Below are 13,597 nucleotides of genomic sequence, written 5' to 3'. Positions count from 1 at the left end.
CCCAGATGGTCGTGCCATCTACCAGAGCTGCGGCAACACACACGAGCTTGGAACAGCTTTTATAGTGATGGGAAAGATGCAAAAGCGCGTGATCGGGTGGTGGCCGATCAACTCACGAATGTGCCGGTTGAGAATCATGGGCCGGTTCTTTAACATCAGTATCATCAACGTGCACAGCCCTCACCTCGGAAGTACCGGTGACGACAAAGACGAATTTCACGCGCAGCTGAAGCGTGAATACGACCAGTGCCCAAAACATGATATCAAGATCGTCATCGGGAATTTCAATGCTCAGGTCGGCCAGGAGGAGGAATTCAAACCGACAATTGGAAGGTTCAGCGCGCACCAGTTGACCAACGAAAACGGAGATGAGGAGTGTAGGAGGGTGATGGACGAAGAGAATGCCGCGCGGGCGGCAGTAGTGCAAAGAGGCACCCGACGAAATGTGGAAAATCACCGACAGCGGAAGAGGCAGCGAGTCCGAATTTTCCAGAAGATAAAGCGCCGCCTGGAGGAGGAGGAGCTCGAGGAGCTGGAGCAGCTGCATCGTTCCCAAGAAACACGAAAGTTCTATCAGAAACTCAACGCATCCCGCAAAGGCTTCGTGCCGTAAGCCGAAATGTGCCGGGATAAGGACGGCGACATCCTGACGGACAATCGTGAGGTGATCAAAAGGTGGAAGCAGCACTTCGATGAACACCTGAACGGCGCACATGCAGGAGATCAAGACGGTGGGGGAAGGTACATCGCCGGCGTAGCCAACGACGTAGAGGAGCCACTCCCAACGATGAGTGAAGTTAAGGAAGCCATTCGCCAGCTGAACAGAAACAAGTCGGCTGGGAAGGATGGCATCGCAGCTGAACTCATCAAAATGGGCCCGGACAAGTTGGCCGATTGCCTACATCGGCTGATAGTCCGGATCTGGGACAAAGAACAGCTACCGGAGGAGTGGAAGGAGGGGGTAATATGCCCCATCTACAAGAAGGGCGACAAATTGGACTGTGAGAACTACCGAGCGATCACTGTCCTCAATGCCGCCTACAAAGTGTTGTCCCGAATCCTACTCCACCGCCTAACGCCACAAGCAGACAGATTCATAGGAGGTTTTAAAAATATGAATCATACCACATTCCCCTTCACAGAAAAAATAATCGTAAAATATTGAAAAAAGTGATCCATATTACCCCGGATTACGGTATGAATAATGTAAAATTAATGTTAGTTTTACTATAATTATTGAAATTTGCGCCAATGTATTCACTCTACACCCTTTTAAATTTGAAAAAAAGGTAACCTTTTTAATCCAATTTGAATTTAAGATTTGAAATTCAAACTTTTCAAACTGATTAAACCTAAATTTCAAACTTTTAAGTTTTGATTCTGATGTGCTTTTTAAATAATCTTTTACTAAAGTAATTCAGCATATCATTCTCTTAATGGTCATTCTTGAATTATAAAGGTCATTCTTGAATAATAATTATTAAAAACAATCGGTCTCATAGTAGAATTGCGAATTTAAAGTTACAATTCAGAATGGAAATTAAATGTTCAAGGCACAGAATCACAAATCTGGAATAAGATAATTTTGAAGATATAGAAAAATTGATGTATAAAGAATCGCTGTATAACTTTGATTCTTAAATTTGTATTTGAATTTCATTTATAATTTGAAAGTACGATAATAATTTCAGACTTTGAATTGTGGTTCTGAATAATGTCCGAATTTAGGTTTTGAATTCAACTGTTGAACTGTCTGCATTTCCATGCAATTTGAACTTAATTCTGTTGTATTTTTGGGGTTTTAGATTCTTTGTCTGGTGTCTTAATGCTGCTTCCTAATAGTCATAAGGGAAATATTTGATGAGACACTTTAACAAATTGATAATTAAATAAAACGAGTTATAATATCTATCTTTAAATTTTCTTATCCTGATTTTTGAGTGGTGCTAGAGTTAATAAATAAATTGTGAATTGAATTTTCCATTCAACAGCTTTAATCATCATTTTCATTTTCGATTAGTTGATTAATTCTACCTCAATGTTTGCAAGTGATGGATGAACAATTGTTGTTTGAAAATATCAGACATAATGGTTATTTGAAGGCAACATAACGAACTCTTTACAGAGACAGCAATTAAAAAAAAGATTCATAGGCCCCCCCGGGAAGAATTGCCCGGAGCCCCCTGATTGCTTAATCCGACCCAGCCAGTGATATAAATTTGTTTAAATTTTCATGTCGTTTGTCTTATATGTATTTTTTAACCTTTATATCTCTTATTCTAAAATATCTTGGACTGACTCTTTTAGCTCAAAACTGATTATGTTTGAAATTAACAAAATCTAGCAAAAAGTTTGAATTCAGGGAATTTTTTCAATCAACTTAGCCACCAAACTTGTGTTTCCCTACATAATCCATATGAAAACATAATTAAAGCATTCAACACAAATATCTGATTTATTTGCTTGTTATGTAAATCGAACCTGAGAGAGTAAAGTTATGCCTGTGTTTAGGGCACTTTCTCCACTGTACTTTTTACAGTTATTATGGTGTGCTCGTAATCCAGAGATACCTCTCTTCAATCCTTTTTAAATTATTTGTCTTAACTCGTATCATCTTACGTTTCTTTGAAGGACTTGTTTGAAATTTAGACTAGTTTCAGAAAACTAAACACCAAACTGAACATTTCAGCTAAACGCTTAAAAGTTAGAGCAAAAATTGTGTTTTTTTTCACTTTTTATCGAAAAAATTATGCCAAAATATCGTTCAAATTTAAGCCTGGTCAAGCAAACTTCCACAGTTTATTAATAAGCTAAAATTTAGTATGATGTCTCGTGTTATAGTGTTTCGTAGGGATATCGGGGCCACTCTAAATAATGTAATTTAATCTTTTCTCCAGTGGTTGGGACGATTTTGACCTTTATTTATAACAGCTAAAATTACAAGAAATTCTCAGGACAAATCAACTCAGGAAAACAATTTTTAAGTTTACCTGTAGATTCGAAACGTTCCACGTATCTCGGTGCATTTAGTTATTCCTGTAGGTTTGAATCCGAGATGTTTATTGAATTTGGAAAAGTTTTTGCCTAGAAAATTACAAGAATGTTCGTTCAATGGTTTGCAAAAAATAAATAACGATTCTTTACACATTGTTATATTTCATCACAAATATTTGATTACACTGTATTTACAACACTGTACCACACATAATGTTTGCATCGAGAGATGAAATCAACGGCTTGTGCTGTGCTATTTACATCACGTACATGTCCCAGAAACATGAGTTGTTTTGTATCGAATCTCATGACATTTAAGCTGTTTTTTGATTCGGAGAACCATGGTTCCGAGCGAAATAAATGCAATCCTATAGTGTGTTCGATTTTAAATTTTACGTGACTTTATGAAGAAAGATGGACAGATATTTTTCCAGAAATAAAAATGTTCCTTTTTAGAAAAAAAATATCTTTATTGGCTTGAACAGCACTGCCGCAAATTGTTGTTCTGCAATGCATATGGCAGTATTCAAGCGTACCGTAACCATTGACACGGATCGTCTCGCAAATCATTCATCTTTCTGCTTTCATCGGCCATGCTATCCAGTTGGCTTACTTCTACATCCGTTGCTTTCACGATAGCTATCGCAGCACTCGGAAAGGATGTTCCTCCAATCGAAGGTACGCCTATAACAATCCGCTTCCAATAACTTTTCCAGAGCAAGAATCCACTTATCTACGACGACGTCTTCTTTAATATTCTGTTGTCCCAAATCCCACCCACACCCCGGCAAGCAGAAGCAATGAGCGATTCGTCCTCCGAGGCACGGATTAAGGGTGGCTTCAGGACCACCCCGGGCGCGATACCTTTTGTTTGCTCCATTCAACAACGGATTCCGGCCGGAGCCTGGAGCTGGACCCGGACCCATCTCTGCGGCAGCACGATTGTGAACGAAAATTGGTTACTTACATCGGCCCATTGCGTGCACCAGAAACACCTCGGCACATTGCTCGTCGTCTGCGGGCTGCGTCAAGTGAGATCCCTAGGCCAAATTACGGTAAATCCGGATTACGTCGGTGGCCAGAGGGGCAACGATATTGCGCTGGTATGGAATGCAGCTATGCTCTGGCAACCATCTAGCATCTAGTTGAACCCCCATCAATGGCATTCTTTCATGGTTTCCAAATTTCAGATTTTGCTCCGTAAATCACTTGTGTTTACGGAAAACGTACAAGCGATTCCGATTTTCGATCAGTCCGTGCTTCCAAGCAATAAGGCACTGATTGTTGGCTACGGAGCTTCCTCTTCGAATGATGCACCTGGACCTAGGAATGGATTACAGGTATTTGGAAGCATCCTAAAGCATTTCATCGCAGAGTTTGAAAATAGAATAATACCATTGAAAAAAAGTATTCTAAAACTTCTATATCGTGATCTTGTGGATCTTTTTATATCAGCGAATGTTTTATACATAAAGCTTTTGAAATACCTTATCATAATTTAGGCAAAATTTTTAGTTTTATTTGTTTTAAAGTTTTTCTAATGGGAGTTAAAAGGTGTTCAAAAAATCATGTACTTGTGTGACTCCTTATGAATTTGATTTGTTTTAGTTTTTTTCGGTTGGTCATTATTTTTGGATTTTTAGAGATTTTAGAGATTTCTGAGAAGTATATGATAGATGAGCATTAGACTGCTCCAAGTTTGTATGGGAAGTTCAAAACCTGTAAAATGTTATGCGCTGCAGGCTAAAATTGATCCTAGGCCTAGTGCAAGCTCTCATGCCAAATTTGGGCCAGATCGAATCACGGGAAAGGGTCTCTCAACGAGCCTGAAATTTGTATAGGATTTTGAAACATTTTGTTCCACCACCCTTAGAAAAGTTAGCCCATTTTGAAGCCTAATAACTTTTCTATTTTAACTCGAATCGAGTTGCAGTCTCGGGATAAAATATTTGTCATAACTTTGGCTTTAAGAAAACCCGTTTTCAAAAGAAATCGGCCGAAGGAAACCAAAGTTAATGATGTAAAACTAGTTTTTCATGTTTCTCCCGAACAAAATTTCTCAAAATCCCATACAAACTTTAGGCTTGTTGATCGACCCCTACCCGTGATCCGATTTGGCCCAAATTTTGCATGAGATCCTGCACTAGGCCTAGGATTAGTTTTAGCCTGCAGCACATAGCTTATTCAAAAATCCGGTCATTTGGGGCATTCTACTGAGCATATAGATATATTCTTCGTTTTACAACTATTTCGATCAGATTTTCCAACGGAACTCAAAAATTCTTGACACATGAGATTGCTTGTGTTTTAGAATATTGGAAAAATTCTGACAATTATTAGATTTCGGATGTTATTAGAATATTTTCTACACTTTAACTTGACAGCAGTTCCCTTAAATTTTTCAATTTTCTGAAACGCCAAATGTTTTGAGATTTAGTTTTTTTTATAATAAAGAGGAACAGCATTCTGGGGTCTGATTTATGAAAACCGTTTTTTGATGAATTTGGCGTTTTGAAATCAATTCTGATCAAATTCAGTCTCCCCTTTAATGCATAGTATTGTTTCAAAACCCCACTAAATTCAAATCATCTCGGAGACGCTTGAATATTTTTAATCGAATAAGGAGTAGTGTACTTGAAAAAAAGCAACACTTTGATTTGTGAATAACTGAATGGAAATTGTTTAAATTTTCAGTGAAGCTACCTAGTGATGTAATGTGTACGTGTACAAGATTTGGTGACAATCTGTCAAGTGATTTTAAGATAACGTCCAATACAGGAGCTTATAGCCAAATTTGTTTGAGCAGGATCGAGAAAAATCCTGGAAAGTCTCAGTGGAAGACCCAGAAATAGCTGGAAATCATTTATTCGACCGAAATTCGTGTGGTGAGTTGTTTAAAAAGTCCTAAAGAAATTTCAATAACAGTGAAGATAGTTGTTCCATGAAGTTAAGGGATGTCAGAGGTTTTATCAAACGCAATCTGAAAATATCAATAGAGGAAGTGATAAAAACATAAATTTTTCTTACTTATTCCTCTAGCTGACTACAGGCTTAACTTAATTTCCCCAAGATAAAAAACAGCTTTTTTTAATATCTTTATGAGAGAGATTTTCAGCACATAAAAAAAAGCTGTTTACTTTTAAAAATTATCAGAATACGGTGGTCAAATCGTGCGCAAAATATTTGGACCGCTAGCAGGAAAATATTTAAAAAATATTCATAATGGCCATCCAAACCAACTCTTAAGCGAGCACCTGGCAGATCTCTAGAAAATATCTCCAATATCGAAGATTTTGGATTTTTTGAAATAATAAACATTTTGTGCTTTTTTTAATTTTATGATATTGCTGTACTGTAGTTGATGTCGAAGAGTTTTGAAATTATTCATCTTTCTTAGATGTCTGCGGTATCCTTGAATTCTTTAAATATTTTGTTATTAAAAATGTTCAGGTTTGTATGTATTTCTTTTTTTTACACTGTTCTTTGTTATATAAGCACGATATCAATCAAAAAGAAAGTCCTATTTAGTAAAAAAAAAACACATATAAATTTTCGGAGTTCTTGGAGCCTCAGCGCTGAAATCTGAGAACCGAAACATGAGATATAACACATAAGAATGATGATCATCTCTGAGTATTAAAAAACCAGATCTCAGAACTGAGAAGGGCGTCTTGAGATCTGATTAAGATTCATAGGCCTGAAAATAGTCCTAAGTCATTAGACCTAAGACTATAGGCCTGAGATTTGAGATCTGAAAACGTGGACTAAAAACCTGAAACCTGAGTTCCAACACTGGAGACCTGAGGACTGAGATGTGAAACCGACACCTAACAGCCTGTCTATCGCATTAGACCGCTGCGAAAATTTGGCTTAAGTATTTTTTTAAACCTTTAGAATCGCCAGGTTCATTTTTGAATAAGGGAACATCCATAAATGACGTAGACCCTCCCCTAGATAATAACGTAGCTTTCACCGATATATTCACCGATACTATTTTTAGTACCGTAAACTGGGGGAACTTTGATCACTTTTTTCATTCATTTTTGAATATTTTGGAAGAGGTTACTTTTTCGTAATACTTAAAAACTTTAAAACCCTTACTAAGATGAGGAGTATCAAACATGATCGTTGGTTGTAGTAAATTCAAACGATGTTGGTTGTTATAATTAAATGTTTGTAACAAAACTAGATTTCGACTTTCGGGGTAACTTTGATCACTGTGGTTTTTAAGTATCTCAACATCTTCAAATTTAATGTTTTGATGCTATTAAGCATAGAAGGCTCAAAACATCGTTAACAGTATTTTTTTGTTTGGACTCAATTGAATTTTTCGACGTTTTCTTCCAAAAACAAATATACTCGAAAGATGGACATTGTTGCTGCATACATTTAGGGGCAAAAATTCTAAACATTTGTCAATATTTTTTGGCCTAAAAAACTAATAAAATTTTACTTTCATGCAATTCCCTAAGTCCTCGTACTGTTCCCATGTTCTTTTTTTCTTCAAACTTAACCACTTGATAGGGTTTCCAACCATTTTTTCTATATGGGCTTTTTCGTGGAAAATTACCTTTTTTTCAATATCCAAAAATTATCATCAAATGACCATTAAAAATAACACTTAAACTAAACCTTAACCAAGAAAAAAGTTGAACATTCACATTAAACAACCTATTTGCTCCCAAATGCTTAAATTTGATCAGGTGAGATGTTTGTTTGGGAGCCTTCAAAAAACTAGATATTTTAAGATTTTCAAATTACATTTGAAGTAATATAGAAAATCTCCTAATCAAAACCAAATTTAGCTTATTTGTTACTCAATTTATAGGCTTTCAAACGTAGTATACAGTTTTCAGATATTTTAACTTAATACTTAGTTAATGATGATTGTCTGCAAGAATTTCATGTTGATCAAAGTTACCCCGCTGATCAAAGTTCCCCCAGTTTACGGTACCACTCAGAACTGCTTTATCGTTTATCTGCTGTAATGGTTCAGCTACCGAGACTATATGACTAACGTATTCGATGATACTCCGTAGAGTTACAGTCGTAGTCTTCTATACTACGAAGAGATATTTTGCATTCTTTTATGTTAGACTTTTTTTTCTGTAAAAACAACCAAAATATTATGGAATGTGATAAAATTTTAAAATTTGAAATTTTCCATACACAGCCTGCAACGGTCTATAAATTGTCCCATGTTTTGTGTCAAGCCTATGGCAATCTTGTATACCTGTGCTGTGTTCATAGAAGTCGATCTTCATTGAAGCATCAATTTTTAATAGTTACCAATTTCGAAAAATATAACTTATATTTTTCAGTTTTCACAAAATTTGAAAATCTCCCTAACTTTAATTTTTTCTAATAGTTCCGGAATGTAAAAATAAATCTAAACCAACTGATATTGTAATTCAAGAGATCTGCCAAGTTGAATAAAAATCTTCAAATCCAGTTTTTCGGGAATTCATTGGGATTTGGGGCATTCTTCCCTATTAAATTCCAAAAAAATCACATATTTGTGTATCTTTTTATCAATTTCTCGTTTTGAAAAACATATTAAACATATTAAACATATTAAAAAACATATTAAAATTTTCTTTTATTTCTGAGTTGATCCAAACTATAAAGATCGCTGCTGTTTCAATGATTTTGAAAATTTATTGAATTGATGAAAATTTATTGAATTGAGACTTTTTAATGAAACTTTGACGACTTTCTGAAGTTTCATCGATTTAGAGATCCTAAAGTTTCTAAAATTTATTGAGATTTTTGTGGATTTTCTAAATTTTCCATTGCTCATTATGTTTTTTTAGTTTGTCTTCTATTTCTCAGTTCAATTTGCTCTGAATTCTGATATTTTCAAAAATGTCCGGCTCAATGGTTTGTTTACTTTTTCTGCAGGCCGCCGTTGTACCGATAATTGCCTATCAGGAGTGCGTTCAGCGATTAGGAACACTGGCAGCTTATCTAACACCCGATGTCATATGTACCGATAATGGTCAAGAGGCGGCAGGAACTTGCATCGGTGATTCAGGAGGTCCCGTTATAATCGCTACGGACCTATATCCATTCAATGTGCTCGCAATCCCCACGTGGACGGTGGATCCCTGTGGAAGTGGTCCTTCCGTCCATACGCTGATAGCGGCTCACCTGGATTGGATTCTGTCTATTATCGTTCCAATTGTATGACTGCGTCATCAATAAAAATCACACAGTTTTTATCCCTCATTAATTTATCCAAAGCTCCCCGTGTGTGCTCGAAATGAACATTCCCGAATTAGATAACGCGTATCATCGTCTGAAACAATCAGAGTTAGTCATCCTCAATGTTCATCGTGAGTGATTAGCCTAAGCCATTGATCCCCGAATACATCCGAGTAACATAACGACGAAATTTCTCAATTGATAAGATAAGTCGTAAATCGATCAAAAAACTGTCTTAAGTTAAGTTTTGAAGGTTTTTCGACAGTTCAGCCTGAAACCTCCTACGGAATACACACAAGAAAAATGCTCAAGACCGCGATTATTTGTATGTGCCTGGCGGCACTTTTCTCAAGCGCCTTAGGTTTGAGATTTTTATAAAGTTAAGTATTCTGTGAACTAATAATGTGACCTTCCGCAGCCCAAAAAGAGTCCCGCATCGTAGGTGGAGTTGATGCACTTCCAGGCGAATTCCCATACCTTGTGTCGGTCGCGCGGAGGAATTTGTTGCTGTTCCGACATGTTTGTGGTGGTACCATTCTGAACAGCTTCCACATCCTGACGGCAGGCCACTGCTTCATCAACAACCCTCGGGACAGATACACTGCCACGGCCGGATCGCTCCTGATGAATGACTTCGAACTTACCGAGCAAACGGTAAACGTGATGTTCTTCACCATACATCCGGAGTATCAAGGAGGTGTCAGCCCGTATGATATTGCAGTGGTAAGCTTATTTTTGTGGTTCTTTTGTAAGTGGATTCAGAAGCTAATTCGTGTACTTTTCTAGGCCCGCATGCAATCTCCTTTTGGATTCACACCCAGCATTCAACCTGTCAACCTTCCAGCTCAAAACGCAATTCCCGCAGGAGTAGTTCGTGTAGCAGGTTGGGGATCCACGTCCAGTGGTATCTTGCCGAGTAACCCGAACCATCTTCAGACGGCTCGTGTTGCAGTATTCGACAATGCTCAGTGTCAACTGTTGATGACTTCGCCGGCTGTGGGTATTCCTATAACGTCCGCCAACGTTTGCATTGGACCGCTTACCGGAGGAATGGGTCTTTGCGCGGGAGACCTCGGAGGTCCCATCGTTCAGGTCACTGCCGGACAACACGTTCTCGTTGGTGTACAAACTTGGCATGCAACTCCGTGCGGTGTGCCCAATCTGCCTTCGATGGGAACCAGGGTATCAGCTTATGTTGATTGGATCAATCAAAATTCGCAGGTTGTATAAGCAAAAAAGACGTTACGTGGAAAATAAATCTGAACAATATGCGTTGCGTATCTTTGTACCTAGTGGAATCACATCATTGCTAAATGTTGGTAGCTAAATGATTTCTTTAGAAGGAATTTGAAGTAGTGGTAACATCCGCAAGTGTAATCACCCCTGTTTATTGTTGGGATTTATCTTTAAACAGACCATAAAGGGCTTAACATGTGGGATGACAGGCATTAAAAGAATCAAAGCGTATTGCTTGATAGATTACCAATTGTAGGGATCCGTTCATCCATTCCCCGTTAAGCTGCCACTCCAATCAAACTCAATTCGATATAAAAGTTTGTCTGTATGTACTAATTGTTAGGAATATGGGTTAAGGTTAAGATATAAATAAAGTATATCACTAGACTCCTTGCTTAGTTCACGTGCACTTCTGAGGCAATAAAGCGTGCTACAGTACTCTATTCTCAACGGAGGGTCATCTCTCTTGTTGTTAAATGATTTGGGATCAACTCTTCACTCTTAGCTTCATCTCACTTGGGCAGAAAGCCTACCCTACATAGTGAGTAGTGACTCATGTGTCTGCTGCGGCCCACAGCCTGTGAGTTCAAGTTCAACCGTACTGGTTAACACCGTTGCTTCACCGCATCGTTCATTACTCGTTGTACGGTTGTTCTCTTGTTCGTTTGTTGGTGCCAATTTTGCTGTATGTATAGGTACTATATAGTCAGGCCCCGGCAACGATATACAATACGTGTGGAGCACATCTCTCAGATTTAAGCTTTTTTCCTCAGATTTAAGCTTATTTCTTCAGATTTGAGCTTTCATCTCCTATGCTCTCAATGCAAAAAAAGCTTAAATCTGGCCAAGTCCCGGCAACGATACAGGATTTGTCTATGTATCGTGTGACCAACATCTTTTAAATAAGTGCTGACGAATCAGGTTTTTAAGCTTTTTTTCCTCATATTTGATCATTTTTTGCCTTGAGAACATAGGAGATGAAAGCTCAAATCTGAAGAAAAAAGCTTGAATCTGAAGAAAGAAGCTTAAATCTGAAAGTTGTGCTCCACACGGAGTGTTTATCGTTGCCGGGGCCTGTATATAGTCCAAGTTTCTTGCAGAGCTCTTAACTTCATAAGAGATGAAAAGACTTAGAGTTACCGCACACTAGAGAGGCTAAAAACGAAGAAATATGAGAGTGTCCACACTACATAAATTAGGTTAGCTAGCTCGGCTATCATCCGATTTGTTGAAAGTTTTCATTGGAAGAAGACAACGACCCCTCGTGGGTCGTTGTTGGAGAGCAGAGTGTCTTTGTTTGGGATCTGGAATCACCTTTTTGCTAGCCGATCAACGGTCGCGTGGCCAAGCCGGAAGCAGACATCGAGATGCTCCGGGCAATAACCATGTGCCCGTTGAGAAATGCAGCCAATCAGGGCTGCCAGAATGCCAGATATTTCTGTGATACTACCGTGATGCCTAAGAAAACCGAGCTGTGATACTACTGTTGTCTGTTTTGGCTGTCAGATGTTTGTCATTATGGTAGGAATCGGGCCCGTGTGTAGAAATTATGTTAAGCTAGCGTAGGTTTTTTATGTGTCGAAAGAGTAAAAATGTAAAATTGCTGCAAGATATGCGTTTTGCGCATTTGTGTTTTGGGTAAGAGTTAGCCGTGTAGCACACACTGAAAGACAGTGGGGCTCAACATGTTTCAAAAGACGGAGGAAAAGAGAAAGCGGATGATTAAAGCAAATCCCAACGTCTCAATCCGTGATTTGGCTTAAAAGATCGGCATCGGCAAGATGAGAGCTGGACTAAGGTACAGAGTTTCCCAAACCGCGATGAGCGGCAACAATCGACGGCTTAAACTCGTGCACGGAAGCTCTACGAGAAGATACTGACAAAATATGGCTGCTGTGTGATGCACGATGAAACGCATATAAAAGCCGATTTAAAGCAAATTCCGGGGTTGGAGTTCTTCACCGGCAAGAGCAAGTTCGATGTGGACGACAAATTTAAGAAGAAGAAAAGTCGAAGTTCGCCTTCAAATATCTCGTTTGGTAGGACATCTGAGGAGTGAGCCTTTCGTGACAAAGGGCACAGAAAATGGCGAGATCTACAAATCTGAGTGTCTCCAGAAGCACATTTTACCTTTCTTGCAGCAGCACGACGAACCTTCGCTATTTTGGGCAGATTTGGCATCATGCCACTATTCTTAAAGTGGAGCAGTACTTGGCAATAATGAAGCGGGAATTTCGGAAGACAGTCAAAGGCGTTATAAAACTTCCTTAAAATTTAGGTTTGATTCTAAACATTATAAGAAAATTGGCATGACATTTCGGTGTCGCAATAATTTCGTGTTCGCCCTTTAAAGGTAATACCAATCTGAAATTTTCGAAACCAACAAAAAATATGTTAACCGGTGTTAAGTATAGTGCAAATAACGATGATTACACAGTACAATGGAGCATGATTGAAACTTAGTGATAAAACATTCAAAAAGCCTCATATTTTGATGACCAAGCTAAAAACACTTACTAATGACATAATTTCCGGATTTTTCGACAATCTTGACTTTGGTTGCTGTATATATCTTATTAATCAACAAATTTGGACAAAACTCATAACCTTGTTATGTATTTTTTTTTACATTCTTCGAACTACAACAACATTATTGAACTTTATGAGGCGTTACGTCCAAATAAATTCGATATTATGCTTTCCAGTGGACAAGCCGTGACGTGATTTTTTTTGATAAGATGACATCAACTGATTACATTTTAGTGGACGTCTAACATTGACCACTCAAGCCACTGGCTCGTGATCCCTATTCTATGATTGGAAAAAGAAGCCTAGAACAAACCTAGAGGCTCGACTTTCGAGCTCTTTTGACATTGGTTTGTTCCAGAACTCAGAAGGGAGACGAGAAGTTCAACGAGATCAAACTCAGGTGTTGCCACGCTGCTGTTGACCAATATCAACGTGAAATGCTAATTATCTCAAAGGGGGTGAAGTTTGAAATTTTTAGCACGCCTATCACTCCGTGAGTCCTAACGACACGGATAAAGATCCCCCATTTTCATCCGCTGTTTCGAAGCTGCGCTGCTGCCATCTGGGGTAGTACGATGTTGCGAGAGCAACATTCTGGGTTAACGATAAATCATAGACGACTTTAGAATACTTC

General features: G+C 38.3%; 1 protein-coding gene across 1 annotated transcript; it reads left to right on the top strand.

Moving 5' to 3' along the window:
* The first annotated feature begins 3,570 nt into the window (after nt 1–3,570).
* LOC129760258 (transmembrane protease serine 9-like) lies at nt 3,571–10,467 on the top strand. Its single transcript, XM_055757864.1, has 7 exons — nt 3,571–3,672; nt 3,790–4,097; nt 4,185–4,334; nt 8,896–9,177; nt 9,439–9,559; nt 9,617–9,921; nt 9,985–10,467. Exons 1-7 carry the CDS (start codon nt 3,588–3,590, stop codon nt 10,426–10,428), a joined length of 1,695 nt encoding a protein of 564 aa, XP_055613839.1. The 5' UTR covers nt 3,571–3,587; the 3' UTR covers nt 10,429–10,467.
* Nucleotides 10,468–13,597: the final 3,130 nt, after the last annotated feature.

This window comes from Uranotaenia lowii, unplaced genomic scaffold, assembly GCF_029784155.1.
Source record: "Uranotaenia lowii strain MFRU-FL unplaced genomic scaffold, ASM2978415v1 HiC_scaffold_534, whole genome shotgun sequence".
Taxonomy (NCBI): domain Eukaryota; kingdom Metazoa; phylum Arthropoda; class Insecta; order Diptera; family Culicidae; genus Uranotaenia; species Uranotaenia lowii.
This window is presented reverse-complemented; position numbering and strand designations above follow the sequence as displayed.